Consider the following 23674-nt stretch of genomic DNA (forward strand, 5'->3'; position numbering starts at 1 on the left):
TGTCAGAAATAAAATATACTATAATTATATTTTAGCCCTTTACTGGGGCAGTAACCTCAAAGGTGCAACTATACCCCTAAAAGTGAGCATATTAGTACCATACAAGTATGCATGTTTTAAGTTACAAAGGTGCACCTTTGAGGGTACCTCATGAAAAATAAACATGGTGTTACATAAGTACTAAAATGTAGTAGTATTATTATCATGGTAAATTTGTGGTTACTGCAGTTTTACTACAAATACTGTGGTTACTGTAATAAAACCATGGTTCATTTTTGTAAAAGGCTGCCAGGCTGTTGTACCTAAAGGTGAAACTTTAGCATATTTTTTCTGAAAGATTTATTAACAGCAATTACAGAACATAACACAATCCAGTTAAACTTTTAACAACCAGTTTAAATAAATTTACTTGCACAAACTAGCCAATTTAAAAATAAATATTACATGTACACAAAAGTTTGGGGTCAGTAAGATTTTGTAGTATTTTTTTAAGTCTCATGCTCACCAAGGCTGCACTTATTTGAAAAAAAAAACAACAACAACCAAAAGCAGTACAAGCAGCAATATTGAGAAATATAACATTTAAAAATAACTATTTTCTATTTTAATATATTTTTAAATGTATCTGTGATCAAAGCTGAATTTTCAGCATCATTACTCCAGTCTTCAGTGTAACATGATCCTTCAGAAATCATTCTAATATCATTTGCTGCTCAAGAAACACGTATTATTATTGCTGCTTTATATTTGTGTGGAAACCGTGATGCATTTTTCAGAATTAATTTTATATATAGTAACAATGTTATGTAATGTAATGTAATAATGTGGCAATGGTTTCTTAAGATCTACTTATGCTTCTGATGCTTTTGGGAAACGCAGCCCTATTTGAACAAGCACTCTGAGCCATGCGTCAGCAGCGAACGCTGTCTGTGATTGGTTCTGTCTTTCAGCATTTGCATGTGTTCCGATGAACAGAAGTAATGGTTCTATCCAACACAATTATTCGCTAATATAGTCTATTTTTCCACTTAGAAGCTTTTTTTTATGCACCGAATTTCTTCATAAGTAGATAAAATTAATGGTTTAAAAAATGCATTTTAGAATCGATATTTTTATGTGAGGATCGATTCTTTCGATACAACATCAGTATCGAAAGTATAGATACTTAAGGATCGATCCGCCCATCTCTAGCTTGTTTTAGATCATCCATAATGGCGTAAACTGCTTCTTTCTTACATCAGATAAAAGAACGCAGGAGAACAGCAGGTTTACATTCAATTCAGGTTTACATTCATTTGAACGGCTTGTGTGACGTTCCGTGTCGTGAAACTATGGGCGCTGCCTGAAAGTGAAGAAGCATATAATACTGAGTCCTTCCTTGAAATGGAAGGCAAAAACGAAAGCGTAAGGTTGGGCTCGCGAATCATTTTTGGAATCGGTTCTATTTAATTAATCGATCGAACCGCAAATCAGACTGAATCGTACAGGTGAAACAAGACGGTCAAACACCTTACAAGTGCATTTTTTTAAACAATTTACTAATATATACACTTTTACAACTGGTGTACAATGAGTAGTAGGCTAATATTCTATGCAGGTACTTCTAAAAATACATTTTTTTATCTAGGCTATCTCTAATAAAAATGCTGTATATCGTGCTTTTTGTAAGTGGTGACGGCAACAAACTTAATCCACTGATACATTTTATGAAAAAAACATTTTAATTGCTACACTGTTAAAAGATTTTTTAAGTAATGAACAGCTGAATCAGTTTTAAACGATTCTCTAGAGTTCGAAAGAGTCGCTTCAATAAAATGATTCGGACCCAAATGAATCGTGTGCGTGTTAGTTTCGATAGCGTTTAAATGCCAGAAGTGGTGTATAACTTCGTTTGAAGTAGACTAATAGATTTGGTTTAAATTTTATAGATTTATTCACTTCAGATGCGTTACCGAACGGATGATTTTATTACTTTACATTAACAAAATTCGCTGTCATAATTAAGAATATTGGCCACTTATAGGCTCGTGAAAGATGACACAGAAGGGTACCGGAGGATCAGCGACGCTGTACAGCGCAGTGCTCGCAAAAGGAGCACCACCATCATCCGATACACGTGAGGAAATGTTAGACTTATATTACTGCTTTGTAAAATGTCGAGTGAACTGTACTGTAATTCTCTATGACTAAAACTATCAGTGATACGGGCTGACAGGTCAATCCTCTGGCAGTAACAAAATACTGTACTACCATGCTTGTTCGGACCATGGTATAATTCCATATATTTTAACATGTACACATGGTATTATTTTAAATTCTTTGGAGCACAGTTTAAGCTGGTTGGCTGGTTTTTCCAGCCTGGCCATAGCTGGTTTTAGAGGGGTTTGGACTACTTGTTAGCTGGTGAGGCTGGGAGAGCAGCTGACCAAACAACTAAAACATCAGCTTGACCAGTTTAAAGAAGCTAGCCTACATCCAGATTAAATCAGCTATGACCAGCCAACCAGCTTTTTAGTAATTTTAGTAAATATCATGGTAATCAGTGTTGGGCAGTAACTAGTTCCAGTAATAATACTACTTTCTGCAGTAACTAGTAGTGTAACTAATTACTATTAAGATTTCAGTAATAATATTACAGCTACCATGCATAAAACAGCTCGTTACTTAGTTACTTTTGATGCCTCGACCCCTACTGATGTGAAATCCAACAATCCCTAGATTTATTTTCATAATTTTCACGACTCGCACAGGCACATGAAGTCAACCAGTGCATCAGGGAAGCTTGGAATATGGAGAAGCTTACATTCAGGGGATGGAAATATTGCCATTGCACTGATTTTGTCTGGAGAAACACAGATCTGAACACAGATGTGTAAGTTGTGGCATTACTTTACTCTGGCATTACACAGCTTGCCCACCAACATCCCTCTGATCCGATATAAATTATATTAATTAAAAATCTTATGAACTTATGCGATTTCTTTTGATAAAATACTAAATGAAAATTAATCTTATATGGGTAACAGATCAATTATAGCTACAATTAGCTTCAAGCTACACGACAATTAATACAACACTTTTACTTAAAAGTCACTATCAGTCACCATTGAGTGTTTGTAAAACTGACTGCGAGCCAATGTGGACTTTGGTCAAATGATGAGGCAGAAATATATTGTTAGTAACATTTTAGAAGAATTTTATGGGGAAGATACACAATTACAACTTCTGTGGGGCGTGAAGTAAAAGTAGTGCAACTAATTACTGTTGCCAGAAAGTAATAAGTAAAGTAATAATATTACTTTTGAAAGGAGTAACTAGTAACGAGTAATAAATTACATTTTTGGAGTAACGAGCCCAACACTGATGGTAATAACCGAGTACCATAGTATGTACCAAAATATGGTATCACCGCAGTATTTTTACGTAATCTTGAAGCTAATAGACTAGATCCGGTGGAATAGATTATATGAGAATTGCCAGTGTTATTGCACAAGTTATATCTTACTGTACATCAGTCCTGCATTTTATGCTACATTTGTAGTAACCAGATATTTTCATGTTATATTATCTGTCCATTCATCCATCCATTCTCAGAACCAAGCACCGAACTGATGAAGCTGAAGAAAGCACTTTGGGATCTGATGGTCCAGTACCCTAAAGGTGTCACTTTGAGCAAAGCACGGAGGTCCTGCCCACTCCTCCTCGACTCTGGGGTGCTGGATGGCTACGCTTCTGTCCGCCAGCTCTTGGCATCCATGCCTGATGTGGTGACACTAAAGGGACTCGGTGTCCAGACATTCCTTCTCCCCGCAGCTACTAAGTCTGGAGGATAGCCATTGTTTACAGTTTTGTTATCCCACAATGCTTTGCCGTCAAAAAAAAAACAGGACACTTGACTACATGACCACAGCAGTTACTACAAATATAAACATTGTTCTCCTCAAAACTGTGACCACAGACAATAGCATTAACTAGAATAACCAGGATTTTTTATACCACAGCATTTTTCAATGTGACCAGATTTCAATCAAGAAAAGGCAGCAGTTAAAATTAGTGTATTCTTAAAATACACGATAGAAACCTTTATTGTGTTTACATCTTTGAAGACCACAAAAGCACTTAATTCTTATATGTGGTCACGCACAAATCAGGAAATAATGGTAAAATTGAGGAAGTTGTATCAACTGTGATTAGGCAACTCGGGATTTTTTTTTCTCAGTCTTAGAGTATGATATATACATGATTATAACTTGGTATAATAACATTGGCATATTTTAACTACATTCTACTTAAAAGGTTTCAGAAGAAATGTTTACAGGAACTTGTAACCTTTACATTTGTAATAAGACTTTTTAAAACTACTGTCCTTTTAAATAACGTATCCTCCCAAAAAATTTACTGAAGCTTTGATTTTAAAGCATTTGTGTGTTTTGTCCACTTAAATGAACTGATTGTTGCAGGCATATACATAAAGTGCATACAATGATGTACATGATCCATTAATCAGCCAGTTCTACAATTTCAAATATACACATGAACAGGGTGTGTTGCGGATCCACGTATAATATGAACCATACCGGCAAGATATAAATCTAGGTTAGACCTGTACAGGCCTGTCTGTAATAATACCAGCTGTCAAATGAGAGATGACATCACAAAAAAGTGAAAAGAAAACAGTGTTACAGTAGTTTTACAGCACTGAAGTAATTTATTGTGAAATCAGATGCAATATTTTACAATGAGTACAGCATATGTGTCACTTTTTCAAAACCATAACTTTTAAACTAGAGTATAATTTCTTCAGAGCTAAAACTATTAATATTGAGTTCTGTTAGAACAGCTATGGAAACTTGGAAAGTGTACTGGTGGTCACTCTTTGGATCCTCTGCTGTGGCAGATGATGTCAAATGGCTCAGGAGAGCGGACTATACCGACAATCCCATTCATGTCTGGCCACTTCACACCAGGTGGCCAGGAGAAACGAATCCGCTGTAAGAGATAAGTGATGAAGAGGAAGAGCTCCGTCTTAGCAAGGATCTCACCGAGACAGACCCTCGGACCTGATAAATGGAGATAAAACACAATCGGCATCAACCTAGTTGTGTTCGCTCTTGGTCTACTGAAGTCATAGTCACAGGTGACTCACCCAAGGAGAAAGGGAGGAAAGACTCTGGTTTGAAGAAATGTCCATTGTCATCTAAGAAATTCTCTGGGTTAAAAGTGTCGGGGTACTTCCAGTGCGCCTTATCAGTTAAAATTGCTGTTAAGTTAGTTAATATCTCGGTGCCCTAAAAAAGATAATGTTTGTTAGTGGAACAATCAAGAAACACAACACAGCCATGCTCCGTTCATTACCTTGGGAATGTCGTATCCTCGTAGTTTTGTAGGCTGAGTTGTTTCATGAATGACACCAGAGGGTACAATGTTGGCAGAGCGCTGAATCTCGTGAACAGTGGCGTATGTGTATGGTAGTTTGTCTCGGTCAATCATGCTGGGTAAGCGGTCGTAACCCAGAACCTGAACAATCTCCTCATGACATCGCTCTGTAATGAAACGAAAACTTATGAGTACATTTTTCAATGTTAACATGCTAGTACAAGTAAGTTGACAACATGGTGCTTTCAAAACCTTGTTCTTTTAGCTCAATCAATGGCGCGTTTGGGACGGCACTCCCTGTTTGGTATAATCTGTATCAATTTAGTTGCATTTACAGATTTTGCTATTCATTCCAACTCAGTAATTCCACAAAATTCCACATGCATGCTACAACTTTGCAACAGTAGTTGTGGGAATGAAAAGAGAATATTATAGTACAGAACTATTCAAAGCAACAACAGACCAACAAGAGAGGCATGAACTGGCAACTCTTAATATACACATTTGTGCATATTCAAGACATGTTGCAGCAAGTTAGACAAATTGTTTGCAAAAGGACAGAACATTTTATACCTACATTTACACACTTAGCAGAAGTTTCTATCCAAAGCAACTTGCAGAACATGACATGTTTATCAGTTCGTGCATTCTTGAGGAATCGATCCCATCATCTTGGCATTGCTGACACCATGATATATTGTTTGAGCTACAGAATGCTGGCATGCTTAAATATCTTGTACATCTGGGTTTTGAGTGAAGAAGATGAGGCCCCATCTGATGGTGGTTACTGTGGTGTCAGTTCCAGCCAGGAACAAATCAGCTACTGACATTACCATGTTATCCTCATGAAATGTGGAGTCCTCGTTGGACTTCGGCTGCTCCAAGGAAAATGGATAGCATTTCAGTTTAACCAAGCATATCTAGTTCCCTAGCAGCTCACTGCAATTTCACCTTGTAAAATACTGTTGTTCCTGAAAAAAATTCCTATCAACCAGTCAAGGATAGAACTGGGATTGGGGTTACCACCAACTACCATCAAAGAGTGGATTACACAGGGTTTGAAGTGTTTGGTCATGATGATTTTACTTTCTCAATCTCTAGCAGGTAGGCATCAATAAAGTCCCGTGGACTGTCTGGATCCAGAGTTTCTCTGTGCGTTTTGACTGCTGCCCTGATGAAAGCCTTCAACTCTTCAGCGTTCTGATAGATTTTCTGGTGTGGCCCTGGGAAATGTTTGATGATGGGAAGCAAGTTAAACACCTGGAAAAGAGAAAGGCTACATATAACTATACTGCATCAACTGCAGGAGTCTCCAGTCCTACTCCTGGAGGACCACCTTCCTGCACAGTTTAGTTCCAACCTGTTCCAAAACATCTGATAGTTTCTAATAATCATGAAGACGTCAAGTAAGTTTAAGAAGAGTTAGAGTTAAACTCTTCAGGAAGGTGGGCCTCCAGGGGCAGCATTGGACATCCCTGGTCAAGTAGTTGCCTACAGCTTTATTGGTGAAGTCTAGTAAAGTTTAACTTTATGCAAAAGAGTAACGGTGCAATTCGTCGACAACCTACAGGACTGCAGACAGCGAACATGCAGTCATGCAGAACATGCATTTAGTACTGTCCATACCTGTCCAACAAATGACCCTGACAGAAAGATGTTCTCCTTCAGGATTTCCAGAAGGTATGCAAAGCGCTTGTTATCATAGTCAAAACGATCCCCAAACACGATGGAACAGATAATGTTGGAAACGGCATTCTGTATTGCATGTTGGGCGTCGAAAGGCTTGCCTTCAACAAAGAAAACCATGTGTTAGTCTTTGACTGTTTTAATAATTTAAATAGAATCTTGCCAAGCAAATGAATTCAAGTTGACATTACAGCTAGCTTTCAGAATAATACATCTGGTTTAATGGCATTTGAAGCTAGCCTGAATACTAAGGCTTGTTACCACCACAGCAACTCAAGAACACATAAAAATATCTACAATGGGACCATGAACTTGAAATTCATGTCTGCATACTTCCATAATGTAGAATTTTTAGGGTGCTTTCACACCTGTAGATCGATTGCTTTGTTCCGAAACAGGGATTAAAATTATTACAATGTTGCTTTTTATTCTTGGAGCGGTTCGCTTTCACATGGCAAAGTTTCTAAACGAACCAAATTTGTTAATACAAGTCACGCGCGAGTAAACTGTTCTCTCATTGGTCAAAGTTCCACGGTTTATTTTCCGGGATTCCACTGAGCTGTCACGCATGTCATCCGTCAGGATGGAACGACAACAGCTTTGCTGGCTTATTGTTGTTGTTTTTTTTTTGGCAAAGACGTGCTCAGCCACAGACATTCACAGGTTCATTTTGAGGTATTAGCAAAACAACAAAGCTGATGCTTTTCACGGAACTTACGTAATTACCCATCATAAATTGTGATATAGCCTGGTTCGTTGGTCCGTTGGATCGGATTGCTTTCTCACTACAACCGAACCGCTCCAGAGTTCGTTTTCAATCATGCCGAGACCACCTCGTTCAGGCGATCTCGGACCGATTGTTTTGGCGCGGATCCGAGCGCGATTGCCGTGTTCACATATACCCAAACGAACCGAGCTAAGGGGGGAAACGCACCAGGTTCCGAAACAACAGGTCAGGTGTGAAAGCACCCTATGTTTAGACTCAACAGAAATCAGATGGAACATGATTGATGGTTAGACAGTCGGACTTGTAACCCGAAGGTTGCGGGTTCGAGTCTCAGGTCCGGCAGGAATCGTCAATGGGGGGAGTGAATAACCAGCGCTTGCAGAGCACAAATTCCGAGTATGGGTCACCGTACTTGGGCACACCCGTCACTTCACTTTCACTACAATAAGCCCAAATATTGAAAAACACATTCAAACAGAAACTAAAATCATCAATAACCTTCCGATTTTAGCATTTCAAGAACCAGGTAACTGCCTTCCTCTGTCACACGGTCCTCTACAGGACCTCTACTTCTTCCCCAGACCAAAGTTTCTGAGCATTTGCAGAGCAAACCGTCTTTGCTGCCTCCAGGAGTGACCAAATGTGACCATTAAGATACCCGAGAGAGAGAACAGAGTTATGAGGAAATAGACAAGTTGATTAAAGACAGACAGACAACATAAATGGATGCAGCAGACTGCTTGAGGTCCGAATCCAGACCGTAACCACATTTACATGGTCTCGAGAAGTTTCAAGACTAAGACCTCAAGCTCAAGACTCTAACTTCACTGGCTGGTTGCTCAACTGATCAAGACCAGCTTCAACCAGATACAAAAACGCTTTTTCTATTTGATCAAAATGTGGATGTACAGTACCAATATTCTACAACACCAATTCATTTTTGGTATAGTGTATTACTGACCTAATCCATCAGTGATCCAGATTATAAGTGGTATATGTGGCCTTCCTGACAAAGATGAAGCATTTTGGACCAGGGCTTCCTTCACGAGCTGGATTGTATTGAGGAATATCGCTGGCTTTCTCCCGAGATACACAGTGGTCATCTCTCCATACTGAGATAACTGCTCAGAGAAGATATCACAGCACTTCAACATAGCTACAGTGGCTTAGACATTGTCTCACCTGTGAATGAAGTCAACGTAGCGTTTACATTTTACAGAGTAAACCTTTCCACAAAAACAAAGCCTTTATACTCAAAGCAAACACTCACCGATCTTATGAACTCCATTGGGTTCTTAAAAAAATATGGTATGGTTCCCACAAAAGGCAGAGGTCTGGGACCAGGTGGAGTTTGAGCTCAGTAGGAATTAATCCTGAAGATCTCAAACAGAACTACAAAAATAAAGCCCAGAGACAGAGCAATGCCAACAGAGGCCAGGTCTAACTTCATAAGAGTCGTCCACATGGTGACAGATTCATTCCAAGACTGACATGAGCAGCAGACGACTGTGAGCTTTGTAAAGACAGAGCGAACATGGGAGAAGACAGTGGGAGTAGGAGTTTGAGGTGCTAGTTCATGTCATCTACTACCATGAGGTTGATTGTGTACACTAAATCTCAGCACAGCCGATGGGTATTCTACAGCCTAATCTTGTCTTTATTAATGGGATTATGCAAGAGCCCTGGAAAGGTGTGTAAAGATGACTGTGAAATGATAGCAAAGGCCACTGGCGATTCCCCTCCCAACATTCCTTATGCTATTTGCTTAGTCTTGTGAGAATATTTATATGATTGTAATTTTATATACTAATATTTACACATTTGAACTCCATTGTACTTAAAATGTTTCAGAAGAAATGTTCACAAAAATTTGTAACCTTTACCTTTTTTAAAATGTATACTTGTATTGCATGTATAAAATATAAAATGCATGTATAAAATATACTGAAGGTCTGATATTGTCAAAATTAAAATGAAAACTTTTAATATAGCACAATAATACATTAACTCAACCAGTTCAACGATTTCAAACATGCTGTGACATCTCAGTGAGTGGTTAGACTGCAGGTGATTGGCTGACGTGGTTTTACACCTGGACTAAATCAACGTGCTTTAACAGGGACTTGTAGAACAATAGTTGGGGGAACAGTTGCTTGTTGTTGGCTTCTGTGTCTGTGTCTTCTCATGAGTCTGCCGGAGCGCTCACGGGATATGGAGGTTACGGAAGGGTTTGCTGCGGCTCCACCTGAATTCAAGCCATGCCTGCAAGATATAAATCTGGTTTACACCTGTACAGGCCTGCCTGACTGTTGTAATATTAGCAGTCACATGAGAGATTAGATCAGGAGAGAAAAGCTTTACAGTATTACAGTGGTATTACAGCACTTCAGTCATTTATTGTGATAGCAGATTCTACACTTTACAACAAATATATACGACATGCTTTTTCAAAACCATAACTATTAAACTAGAATATAATTCTTTCAGGGTTAAAACTATTAATATCAAGTTACAGAGCTATGTCTAAAAACACAGATGTGACCTTTGGAAACTCCACTGTCATCTAAGAAATTATCTGGGTTAAAAGTGTCTGGGTACTTCCAGTGCTCCTTATCAGTTAAAATTGCTGTTAGTAATTATCTCGTTAGAAACAAAAGTTAGCAACTATATAAAACATAAGTTAGTAAATATCTCTGTGCCCTAAAAATACCATGTTTGTTAGTGGAACAATCAAAAAACACAACACAGCAATGCTGAAACACATTGCAGCAAAGAGTTGTTTCATGAATCACGCCAGAGGGTACAATGTTGGCACAGCGCTGAATCTCCTGAACAGTGGCGTATGTGTACGATAGTTTGTCTCGGTCAATCATGCTGGGTAAGCGGTCGTAACCCAGAACCTGAAGAGTCTCCTCATGACATCGCTCTGTAATGAAATGAAAGCTGCGGTGTAAAGGGTTTTCAATGTTCAAATACTAGTACAAGAAAGCTACTGGAAGGCTAGTCTCGCCAGACTCAGACTGACGGCTGAAGGTCTGGAATCCATGTCAGCTTACATTGGCCTAGGCCCGCCCATGAGGCCGTTTGACCGACATGTCAAACAACCAATCACAGTTCGTTCAATTCATCGTCACGTTTCGGGGCCTGGAAATGTCGCCACAATAACAGACCGGTGTGTAAAACTCTTGGACGTATTTTAAAGATTCTATGCCGCAAACTACATTTTTCACATACTTTTGAAAATCCAGCATTTAGTTGATCCTGATAAGCGCTCATCGTGTAAACACGACGGCTTTCTTCTTTCGTGAGGGGGTTTGGCGGCACGGCTTCGTTTCCAGGCGGAACGTTAAAGAACGCGACACACACGTCTCCCGGAAATCCTGTATAATTCAACCAATCCGATGACGACTTCGAAACTCCTGAAGTGTTTCCACTTTTGTGTGCCATATGCATCAGACGTTTAGCCAACGGTACGTGGGCGTGACGTCTGAGGCTGAGACTACTGGAAGGCTGACTTCCTGAAAAGTTGACACTGTGATGTTTACAAAACCTTATTCTTCAAGCTCAACCAATAGTCCATTTGGGATAGGACTATCTGTTAGGTTCAATGGCAATCTATATCCACCTAGTTGTGTTTACAGATTTTGTGATTTATTGCAATCAATTACATTTGGCCACTAGAAAATATAGTTACTGGAAATAAAGTGACTTACATAGCATGCAAGATATGCACGTATCAGTTCACAGATTCCAGAGGAATCGACTTTGGCATTGCTGGCACCAAGCTCTACTGTTTGAGCTACAGAATGCTGACAAGCTTAGGTACCTTGTACATCTGGGTTTTGAGTCAAGAAGATGAGGCCCCATCTGATGCTGGTTGCTGTGGTGTCGGTTCCAGACAGGAACAATTACCATGTTATCTTCATCAAACGTCGAGTCCTCATTGGCCTTCTGCTGCTCCAAGGAAAACAGAAAGCACCAACTTCCTGCAGTTTTACATTCCAACCTGTTCCAAAACACCTGCTAGTTTTTAATAATCCTGAAGACCTTGCTTAGTTTTTTCTAAGTTTGAGTTTGAGCTAAACTCTGCAAGGAAGTTGGACCTCCAGAAGCAGGACTGTACATCCCCGGTTAAGTAGTCCCCATTGTTACTTACAGCCTTACTGGACCATCATGTTATCCTTTATGGTTTAAACAAGCAAATACATCATAAAATTGGAGACAGCCTTGATGTAGGCAGTGTTGATGATCCAACAATACTGATGTCAAAATGACAGCAATTTATAGTGACAAAGCAACAGTAATGCCAACTTTCAAGAAGTTGAGGTTTTGATGCAGCATGGGTGACCGCTGGTAAAGTTTAGTAGGGTTTAACTTTTATCAAGAGTAACAATGCAAAGTGTCAACAACCTATGGGAATGTACACAATTAAGAGAGATCCACCTCCTGGTCCAGTTGGATAATAGCTAAGCACATTTAGTGCTTGTTCATACCTGTCCAACAAGTGACCCTGACTGAGTGATTTTCTCCTTCAGGATTTCCAGAAGGTATGCAAAGAGCTTGACAGCTAGCGGTTGAAATGGGTACCAAATTCAAAATATTGTCCCCCCTCAGACTCTATGCTCATGCGGGTTGCCAGATTTAGGACACAAACGCAACAGGAATGAGCGCAATTGACAATGGAAGTCAATGAGCCTTACACTGTAAAATAATGAGTTGTTTTATCCTCATTCTAATATGCCTCTGTTCATATAACGTTTTGGATGGATGCAGAGGATTTTTAGTTCAGGTAGAATCATTTGCTGGCTTCCACAGCTGCAATACGCTGTGTTTTCCATCAACTGGCAACCCGGGGTGTGGAGATACTACTGGGTAAATTGGCAGACCAAAACAAAAACAGACCTTCCGCCAGAATAAACACTTCAAATAATAACTGGCTGTAGCGTTGTTTTTCAGAGACACAAGTATGTGAACTTAGCATGTTTCTGAAATATCTGCAAACATATTATAGTAGTATATGCTTTAGTACAGTGAAAAATACATACAGCACCTTTAAAATTTGTATGTACATTTTCAAATTCACTGTCAGTACTGTACAATGTATTACTGACCGTATCCTTCAGTGGTCCAGATAAGAAGTGGTATATGTGGCCTTCCTGAAAAAAAATTAAGCATTTTGGACCAGGGCTTCCTTCACAAGCTGGATTGTATTGAGGAGTATCGCTGGCTTTCTCCCGAGATACACAGTGGTCATCTCTCCATACTGAGATAACTGCTCAGAGAAGATATCACAGCACTTCAACATAGCTACAGTGGCTTAGACATTGTCTCACCTGTGAATGAAGTCAACGTAGCGTTTACATTTTACAGAGTAAACCTTTCCACAAAAACAAAGCTTCTATAAGTTCAAAACAAAGACTTATGAACTCCATTGGATTCTTTTAAAAATATGGTATGGTTCTCACAAAAGGCAGAGGTCAGATTAATTGCAAGACAGGAATATGTGTTATACATATTTTTATGTATAAAAATACATAAAAGCAACACATCAGCATGTTGGTTTGCTTTTTCTTTATTTGTTTTTTTTTGTCTTTTCTTGATTTTTTTTTCCTGGTCTTTTTTGTCTGTTTTCTTGGTTTGCTATAGGGAAGTTTTTGGCTCTACATCATTTTCTTATTGGGTTATGTTATGTTTGATTTTCCTATCTAAAGCCTTTTGTCCTTATGCAAGCAAAATAGGAATACTGCTAATAAAAATAAAGTGAATAAATTTTAAATCCTTATTTTACACACAAAATAAAAACACTTTTTTTGGACCCCTCCAAAAATAGGGGTATTAAAATATTTGACATTTTGTATCACAAATCAATGTGATGATACACACAGAAATAAAAGGAAAATAAGACATAAAAACTGTACAAAAAAAGATAAAATTCATTTTAAAAAGTTTCCAAATCACCAAATCATGCCAAGTTAGTCTCTTTTTTTCTATAAGGACCTTGGGCATTGGTTTACAAAGTAAAGTGTCATTTCTTCTGCTGAATGTAGTTGAGATTGCCGTGCCGGCCATGTTGAATAAGCGGGTAATGTTGATTTGCCACTAGAGAGCCTGCAAGAAATGCAGAAAAAAACTGTTATGAGTGGAAACTTTTTATTTATTAGTGTGCATCTGTGGCCTATAAAAATCATAGAGAGGAATATTCAGTTAACTTAAAAGACCATTAATAACATGTTGAATGAATCAAATGATTCCTTTCAATACACAGGAACAGCAAATATGCTTGAGGGAATGTCATAAATGTCCACCTCATATTTCAACCCAAAGTCAAAAGAAAGTAAAATAAACACTATTCTACATAAAGAGAATGAAGCCAACTTTTAGCACCATTAAATTATTTTGCATTGTGACATGACAAGATAATTAAGCATGATTCACCTACAAAATTTTACAGAGTAAACCTTTCCACAAAAACAAAGCTTCTATAAGTTCAAAACAAAGACTTATGAACTCCATTGGATTCTTTTAAAAATATGGTATGGTTCTCACAAAAGGCAGAGGTCAGATTAATTGCAAGACAGGAATATGTGTTATACATATTTTTATGTATAAAAATACATAAAAGCAACACATCAGCATGTTGGTTTGCTTTTTCTTTATTTGTTTTTTTTTGTCTTTTCTTGATTTTTTTTTCCTGGTCTTTTTTGTCTGTTTTCTTGGTTTGCTATAGGGAAGTTTTTGGCTCTACATCATTTTCTTATTGGGTTATGTTATGTTTGATTTTCCTATCTAAAGCCTTTTGTCCTTATGCAAGCAAAATAGGAATACTGCTAATAAAAATAAAGTGAATAAATTTTAAATCCTTATTTTACACACAAAATAAAAACACTTTTTTTGGACCCCTCCAAAAATAGGGGTATTAAAATATTTGACATTTTGTATCACAAATCAATGTGATGATACACACAGAAATAAAAGGAAAATAAGACATAAAAACTGTACAAAAAAAGATAAAATTCATTTTAAAAAGTTTCCAAATCACCAAATCATGCCAAGTTAGTCTCTTTTTTTCTATAAGGACCTTGGGCATTGGTTTACAAAGTAAAGTGTCATTTCTTCTGCTGAATGTAGTTGAGATTGCCGTGCCGGCCATGTTGAATAAGCGGGTAATGTTGATTTGCCACTAGAGAGCCTGCAAGAAATGCAGAAAAAAACTGTTATGAGTGGAAACTTTTTATTTATTAGTGTGCATCTGTGGCCTATAAAAATCATAGAGAGGAATATTCAGTTAACTTAAAAGACCATTAATAACATGTTGAATGAATCAAATGATTCCTTTCAATACACAGGAACAGCAAATATGCTTGAGGGAATGTCATAAATGTCCACCTCATATTTCAACCCAAAGTCAAAAGAAAGTAAAATAAACACTATTCTACATAAAGAGAATGAAGCCAACTTTTAGCACCATTAAATTATTTTGCATTGTGACATGACAAGATAATTAAGCATGATTCACCTACAAAAAAAATATATAATATTAATATAATAAAAAAAAAAATGACAAATGCTCTTTTTTTTCCTGATTATTTTTTTTTTTTGGCCACTTCCTAATTGACTTAAAATTTACCAACATTTTATATATATATATATATTAAAATCAACACAATGTTGGTTTGCTTTTTATTTCTTATCTGCTCTTTTCCCGTCTGTTTTTTAGTTTGCTATAGGAAAGGTTTTTGGCACTACATAACTGACTTGTTGGATCTTAAAGCTTTTGTCCTTAACCAAGTAATACAGCAAAAATAGCATGAATGAAAATAAAATAAAAAATGTTTTATTGTTGACAATGGAAAATTCCATATACACAAGGTTTGAATGTTTTATTTTCAACATGTCAGACAGATAGGACAGCACTGGTACCTTGTGAGATGAAGGGTTTGTTGGGCTGCTGCAGGTAGGGTGGCAGACGGTAGGGCATGAAGGATGGAGACAGCGAATACGGAGCAGCACTGCTGTGCTCCCAGGGCCGAGAGCCCTGAGTCACGCCGCCAAAATGAGATGGGAAATTAGGATCTGAGATGTAGAGAGAGAACAGTGAACACACGGCTCTGTACTAACAGAGAGTAAAACAACCAACACAAGAACTCAGAACCGTTAAAATGTCACTCAACCATTATGAAACCATGTCACCTTCCTTATTTATACTAGATTCAAAAAACAAGGTATTCATTAGACTGTGATTTCAAGGGGTTGCAGGTGAAGCGGCTCTAAAAGAGGACAAGCAATCCAGTAAATCCAGTTCCCAGTGTTTAGTCTAACAGCTGTGGAGTCACCCAGTGAACCCAAAACACCTGTGAGACTTACCTGAGCTCACAAAGAGACACTGCACTGATTTCACTCATCTCTGAAACATTTTCATAAAGCTTAAATCTCCATAAGGATGTTGCCTTAGAAAGCACCACGTGAAAGTGTGAGCACCACGTGTGTGTACCTGTCTTGTTTATTGTGCCGTTCCCCACAAGTGGCCCCGGATTGAGATGGTGATTGTGCCAGGGGTGCACCCTTTCTCGGGCCGGGCCGCCGCCCACTCCACCAGCCACCCGCCCCGTCGACGGTTGAGCGAATATGATGCTGGGGTCGTTCAGGTTCATGGGGGCGGGGCTCACCACTGGCCCGCCTCCAGTCCCGCCTCCACCACCCCGGATGGCAAACTTCAGGCCAGGAGAGGACGGGTGGCCGGAGGCGGTGGAGGCCCCAGAGCCCTGGATGAGAGGGCCGTGGATGGGCCAGGAGGCAGAGGTGAGGGGCGGCTGCTGGGGGTGGGCAGGCAGGAGGCCCAGCGCGGAGAGCCCGGCGTGGTACGGCCCCGGGTGGGAATGGGGGAAGCTGAAGATGGGAAGTTGGACCTGTGGAACCTGCTGCAGTTGGGAGGGTTTGGAGGTAGAGGATGCAGAGGAAGGCTTGCTGTTCTGCGGAGAGACGGACGCCTGGCTGTAGGGAGACGGCTGAGGGGAGTACGGAGGAGTCTGACGCGTATCAGACTGGATGGAAACAGACAGAAATAGTGTCAGTTCATCCAAAAACGAATGTATGAAAATAAATTATGTTGCTGGGTGATATTGAATATTTACAATGACTTTTTTTGGCAAACAAAAATTGGGCAAAACCTTGGATATCATACCATATCGCTTTTCATACCACTACCATGCCCATATCTGAAAATATCAGTGTAACGTGGTACCATCACAGCAGTTTTTGTAAGGTTTCTCAAGTCATCGTGCATAAGTAGCGTAAACGTTTCTAAACACTTAGTTTCTTTAGTAAAAAACGTAATTACTAAAAATAATTAAAGAGGTGGTAAATCAGCTATTTTCGAAGGCTTGATTGTGTTTATGGGGTCCATTCTACTAAAAACGACTTGACTTACTGGTTGCTCCCTCAGAAATACACAATGGGCTCAGATTGGTTAGCTGTTCCAGTGTGTTGTGATTCGTTAACCATCTAGTGCATGTTGTCCGGAAACGTCACGCCCCTTAACATTACTTAACATTAACGAAGCATGTGCTCCGGTGTATGGTAAACAATGGTGTCAATATTGCTTTATCAATTTGAGGCCGAATCAGACCCAGAGAATATCAGTGAAGAGGATCGAGCAGAACCTGTGCAAGCACAGCTCTTACAGGACGTTTCAGAACGCTTTGTAGATATGCTGTTATTTGTAAATGCTATGTTAGCTTTTGATATACGGCTTTACAGCAACATTACACACTAACTGAAGTTAAAAAAGTAAAATAATCAAGGACCCCTTTGAATGATTTATTAATTATATAAGAATTATACATAATTATATCTTTATAATATATAAATATATCTTTATAAAGTTAAAGTTTTTCTTAGATTATTTTGTGAAAATTAATTTCTACTTTCTAAAAATAAATACTTCATTAATTATAAAAAAATATATAAAGGCAAATATAAATGTAACTCACATATACAACAAATCTAATGACTAAATAATTGGTTTATTTAGTGAAAATTAATAATAAAAAATTTATGTATTACTTATAAATATTAGAATAGTAATACATATATACTTTATATATACACTGTATTATTTCTAAATAACATTATAAATACATACTATCAGCTATATATTATTAGTATATATATATACAGTGGGTACGGAAAGTATTCAGACCCCCTTCAATTTTATTTACTGAAAAGTAATATTAGATAAAATTAGATAATTTATTATAATTAAAAATAAATATAATGCACTATAAATCTAAATAAATATCATATGAATTAAATAATAAAACTTTTTTTATTTATTAAAAATGACAAAAATACATAATTAGATTAATTATAACTATAAATAAATAATACATAGATAAATTTAAAAAATAAACCAGATTTTTACTATATTTAGTGACCAGTATTTTAAATATACTTGACAAAAATTAATAATTGGTTCAAATTATTTGGTCGAAGTTTCATTTGACTGGCAAAATAAATTAATTTCAAAGCACATAAAATACTGAGAAACATCAACAACTAAAAGGCAATGGACGTCTATCATCCAGCCGCAGCTGAGAGCAGAGAGTTTAGGTCCTCACACATTCAGAGGGCTGCCTGTGCCGTCCAGCCCGATCCTGGACTGAAGCACCTTGAGGAATGGGGATGGACTGAGAGCTCGCCATGACACATGAAGATGAAATGAGACATGAAATGAAGGTTAAAATGGCGTTAGCAGTTGTAGTGTGACTCACGGCCTCTGTTCCCAGCTGAGGGTAAAATGGGGTGCCGAACAGCTTCCTGCCGTTGATGAAGGCCTTCATGATGAAGTTAGTCACTGTGTACAGAGAGGGCAGAGAGAACAAGTGAGACATAATCAACCGTATATTTACTGAAAGGTGTGGAACAGGATAGATTGGCTTACTTTTGCGAGAAACACCAGCCCCAAGATTGTGATTCAAGTCAAAGGGATCTGTTAAAAAAAAACAGTCATGTAAAAATAACATATTCAAGGGTCATGCAACATGTTTGTTTGGTTGAAATAAAATATTGCAAAATATCATCATCTTTTTGTGTATTTTGTGAAACATAATTACTAAAAATAATTATTTTCTTATTAATACCGTAATTATAAATAATAATATAAAAATAAATTATTACATACTAATTCATATCCAATTAGTTATAAATTAATTAATGATTAATAATAATATTAAAAAATGTAAATATTGTTTTAACTGTATTTTAGAGCATTAAACATTTTAAACCTACTTGGAAACAATGGATGGAATAACAATAAAATACAAGTACAAAATTAATTAAATATATTAATACAATTATTTTATAATCTGTTTTTATGAAGCAAGACAGATCTAGAGAGGCTGAATTAATTAACAAATAAATAAAAGAATGAATAACCTGAATAAAATAACTGATTTCTGTGCATGTCAGAACAAAGTAAGAGAAAAAAGTTGAGAGTCATAATGAGCGTTTCAAACCTTCGATTGCGATGCATTTGGACGTCCACTGTTTCTCAAAGGTGGTGAGGCGTTTGCGCTGGCGGATGGAGATGACGTACTCTTTAAAATCAAACTCTTCTGTGTAGAAGCGCAGCAGGCCGAGCCATAGCTCCCCGACTGTCTCCTTATTCTGATGGAGCTCCGGCAGTCGCCGCCGCTGGACACCAGAAACACACACCTTAACTGATGCATGCTGAGTGCACTTCAAAATGCATCGGGCTGCGTAATTTGTTTACAGTCTCCAAGTGTATAAATGATAAATATTAGAAACTAAACGTGTGTCACTTTCAGTGAGGTTGACTAAATATAATATATAAAAAATACATAGAAATTACTTGTTGTTGTTGTTGTTAATAAACAAATTGTTGATAACAAATACTATCAGTTACTGTTTTTCTTTATGTATTTAGTGACAATTACAAAATTTTTTTGATTATTAATATTATAATAAATAATACAAACAAATATATAATATCACTTATTTTTCTTTGCATATTTAGTGAAAAGTAATTTTAAAAATATTAGATTACTTAGTATTATAATTATAACTAACAAACATATATATACTATCAGTAATCATTTTTGTGTATTTAGTGGCAAGTAATTACTAAAAATAATTAAATTACTTAATATAATTATCAGTTATTGTTTTTCTTTGTGTATTCAGTGACAAGCAATTATAAAAATAATGAAATTACGTAATATTATAATTATAAATAAAATAAACAAATACATTTATGGATTTTCTTAATTTTTTTAGTAATTACTTGTCACTAAATAAAGAAGATCCATAACTGATCGTATGTCTTTGTTTATATTATTTATAATTATAATATTAAGTAATCTAATTATTTTTGTAATTACTTGTCTCTAAATAACAGATGATTTATTATTATAAATTATAAATAATATAAAAATACATTTTAGCATTTTTATTTGTGTATTTAGTGAAAAGTAAATATTAAAAGGTTAATATCTAATACATAATTAAAGAAAATAAATTAAATTAATAAAAATGGTACAATTTAAGTAGAATGAAACCTCTTCAACGTTCTGACTCAAATAAAAATGTCTTGCTCAGAAACAATCTCAAATCAATCCCACTCACCAGCTCATCAAGGTCATCGAAAAAGAAAGCGTTCCAGCCGTCCACCATCCTCTGAGGAACAGTGCTCCCATCGAATATCTGCAGAAGAGCACAATCATTCAGTTCCATGGTGCAGATATGTGATCCTATCAGTGCACCATGGTACTGCCACAGTACTTCTGTGTAAGTGCTTTGTACCTCTTGTAACACAGGGATGACTGGTGGTTGTTTCTGTTGTAAGAAATACAGCACCATGAGGATGTAAGCATAGGAGGACAGACTTCCTCTGGAGGCGTCGCCAATATCACAGCGCTGCAAAACACACACATTTACATTTTCCCCTAGTGTGCATGTAGTCAATACTATAGCATCCAGTAATTTCCAATGCACTGACAAAAGGATAAAAATGTAATGAAGAGGGCAGTGACAGGGTACAACAATGGCATGCATCTGTCATGAGCGACAATGTGGGTGACAATAAGCCACAGACATTTATTGGATAGCATAGATCATGTTTGCGACGTTCTTTTAGCCGCTGGAGGTAGTTAGCATGGTCTTGAGCCTTTCAGGCTCCAGGCATGACGAAGCGGATATCGTCCTCTTTTGGAAGGCCAAACAAAGTAGTTTTGCTTTCACAACGAAATACACAGCATCTTCACGACATGGCGGCAGCAACCATACTATAGCGAGAATAAAAGTTACGCCTTCTTTCTTTGCGTGAACATTTGGGCGGCGTTATGCAAATCTTCCCACTTCGTGACGTAGACATGATAATGTACATCCAGCCGGTTGTTATCGCAGAATAACCCCCGACAGGGTGATCAGGACCCCGACGCGCCTTACATAACAGACAGCACTATTTGAACTGTATAACTCACTAAAGTACTCTGTCCAACACACAAGCTTCTCTGGTTTATCTTAAATGATGGAACCATCTTTCCTCTTGAACACACCACAAGTCTGGGTACTAGGTCCTATTACAGTTTTGATAGCTTTATACATAGCTTTGATATTTCCAGAATCTCTTGCAGTTTCAATATTGGAGCATATCATGTCCCAGTAATCTTGGGCACATTTCTGAACTGTTGCTTGTGCAGCAGATTTTGCAGCACGATATGCGACTGTTGCTTGTCTTGTGGGGCTTGATTTGAGGTGGACTAGAGCTTGATGCTTTTCCTCAAGAACTGGTTGGATAATTTGTAAGGAGGCATTATACCAGTCAGGATTTTGTCTCCTTTTCTTTCCAAAAGTTTGTAAAGCAGTGTCATAGATCACATTTCTCATGGCTTCCCAGGGTCTGGAGTATCAGGAATGTTCTGACGCCTTTCTTCAAGCCTGCTACAGTATTTTTCTCTAAGATTTGGGAGCTTTATTTTGTGAATGTCAATCTTTTGGGACTGTTTCACTTGACGACGGAAAGGCTTTGGTTCAATGTTTATGTATGACACAACTAGACTGTGATCAGTGTCACAGTCGACACTGTGATATGTACGTGTATTCTTGACTTCCTTTCTGTACTTCTGCTTGACAATAACAAAGTCAAGCTGGTGCCATGCTTTAGATCTTGGGTGGCACCAAGTCATCTTTCTATGTAATCACCCAGGAAAGATAGTATTAGTAATACAGAGATTGTTTCTGCAGCAGAGCTCGAGTAGCCGTTAACCATTCTCATTCATTCACCCCACCCCAAACTTTCCAATGCTGTCAGGCCAAATATTATGGTCCTCCCCTACTCTGGCATTCATATCACCCAACAAGACTGTCCGTTCAGCTTCAGGAGATGACCTGCGAAGCATTTCTAGTGTCCATAGAACTGATCTTTGTCTGCTGGTTCTGATTTAAGTGTTGGTGCGTAGGCAGATATTACTAAAATACAACCTTGTCTGGTGTTAAGTCTAAAGAAAGATATTCTGTCACTAATTGCAGTAGGTGTTTGTATATTGCCGATTAGGTTGTTACGCATGGCAAATCCAGTCCCGTACAGCCTTGGTTCATCAGCTGGCCTGCCAAACCAGTAGAATGTAAAATTGGCTTCTCTAATAGTACCTGCCCCTACTAATCTTGTCTCTTGAAGAGCAGAGACATGTGCATTTCATTTGGCCAGTTCAGTATCAATGATAGCTGTCTTTCTAGCATTTATATTTTCGCAAACTGCATCTTGGTACTAGACTTGTGCCGGTATTCGGTAATGCGATATATCACGGTAATGGATATGCACGATATTGTTATCGTGGGCACTTCTAAATACCGTGAATAATTATATATTACAAATTATTCAAAATTTTGAATGCATTATAAGAATACTTTTACCATCAACATGTCAAAATGCACAACACCGCTGTATGCTGCGTGAAAGAGGTGTGCGCAGTCTGATGTAAACAAGCACGGACGAGAAGCACATGGCGGAACATGTGAGAGACGCTCTGGATGAAAGCGCACTTTCACTCTCTGACAGCAGATGGCGCTAAACTGCACGCTTGTGTTAGGACCACCCAATGTAGCTAAAATTTTCCTGGTGAATAATTAAAAATATTACAAACATTTTCTAATTCTTTATTATTAAATAAACCGTTTTATGAGCTCTTGTTAATTGAGATAAAAACAATTTGTTTAATTAATAATAAAAAAAATTCCTTAACTATTTTCTTCAAAGTATGCACAATTGTTCAAAAGTTTGGGGTCAGAAAGATTTTTTAATGATTTTGAGAAAAAAGCTCTTCTGCTCACCAAGGCTGCTTTTATTTGATCAAAAATACAGTAATTACAGTAATATTTTGAAATATTTTTACAATTTAAAATAACTGTTTTCTATTTGAATAAACTTTTCAATATAATTTATTCCGTTGATCAAAGCTGAATTTTCAGCATCATTACTCCAGTCTTCAGTGCCACATGTTCCTTCAGAAATCATTCTCATATGCTGATTTGCTGCTCAAGAAACATTTCTGATTATTATCAATGTTGCAAACAGTTGTGCTTAATCAGAATCAGAATCAGAATCAGAATAAGCTTTATTGCCAGGTATGTTTACACATACGAGGAATTTGTTTTCGTGACAGAAGCTTCCACAGTGTAACAGAATGACAGTGACAGAACAAAAAACACAGATAATAAATAAAAAAATAAAAAATAAAAAAAAAAACTAGAACAAGTAAATAAGGAATAAAAATATATAAATTGACAATTGTATGTGCAGGTATATTACAACAGACAGTTTTGTATGTACAGGTACTGTATATTATGTGCAAATTTGAGGTGTAGACT

The 23674-nt window shown here is 37.4% G+C and overlaps 1 protein-coding gene and 1 pseudogene across 1 annotated transcript in view; both read right to left on the minus strand.

The window, feature by feature from the left end:
• Positions 1-4702: 4702 nt before the first annotated feature.
• Positions 4703-9352, minus strand: LOC107687579 (cytochrome P450 2B4-like; annotated as a pseudogene).
• Positions 9353-14315: 4963 nt separating this feature from the next.
• Positions 14316-23674, minus strand: part of tut4 (terminal uridylyl transferase 4) — a 27957-nt gene continuing 18598 nt past the window's right edge. The window contains exons 17-24 of the mRNA XM_016484975.1: positions 20609-20722; positions 20432-20509; positions 19303-19480; positions 18729-18776; positions 18406-18641; positions 16281-16830; positions 15710-15862; positions 14316-14978 (exon numbers count right to left, since the gene is read on the minus strand). Of these exons, the coding sequence (XP_016340461.1) occupies positions 14896-14978; positions 15710-15862; positions 16281-16830; positions 18406-18641; positions 18729-18776; positions 19303-19480; positions 20432-20509; positions 20609-20722 (1440 nt within the window). The 3' untranslated portion in view covers positions 14316-14895. The remainder of the gene's footprint in view (positions 14979-15709; positions 15863-16280; positions 16831-18405; positions 18642-18728; positions 18777-19302; positions 19481-20431; positions 20510-20608; positions 20723-23674) is intronic.

Source organism: Sinocyclocheilus anshuiensis, unplaced genomic scaffold (genome assembly GCF_001515605.1).
Source record: "Sinocyclocheilus anshuiensis isolate Anshui unplaced genomic scaffold, SAMN03320099.WGS_v1.1 scaffold2067, whole genome shotgun sequence".
NCBI classification, from domain to species: domain Eukaryota; kingdom Metazoa; phylum Chordata; class Actinopteri; order Cypriniformes; family Cyprinidae; genus Sinocyclocheilus; species Sinocyclocheilus anshuiensis.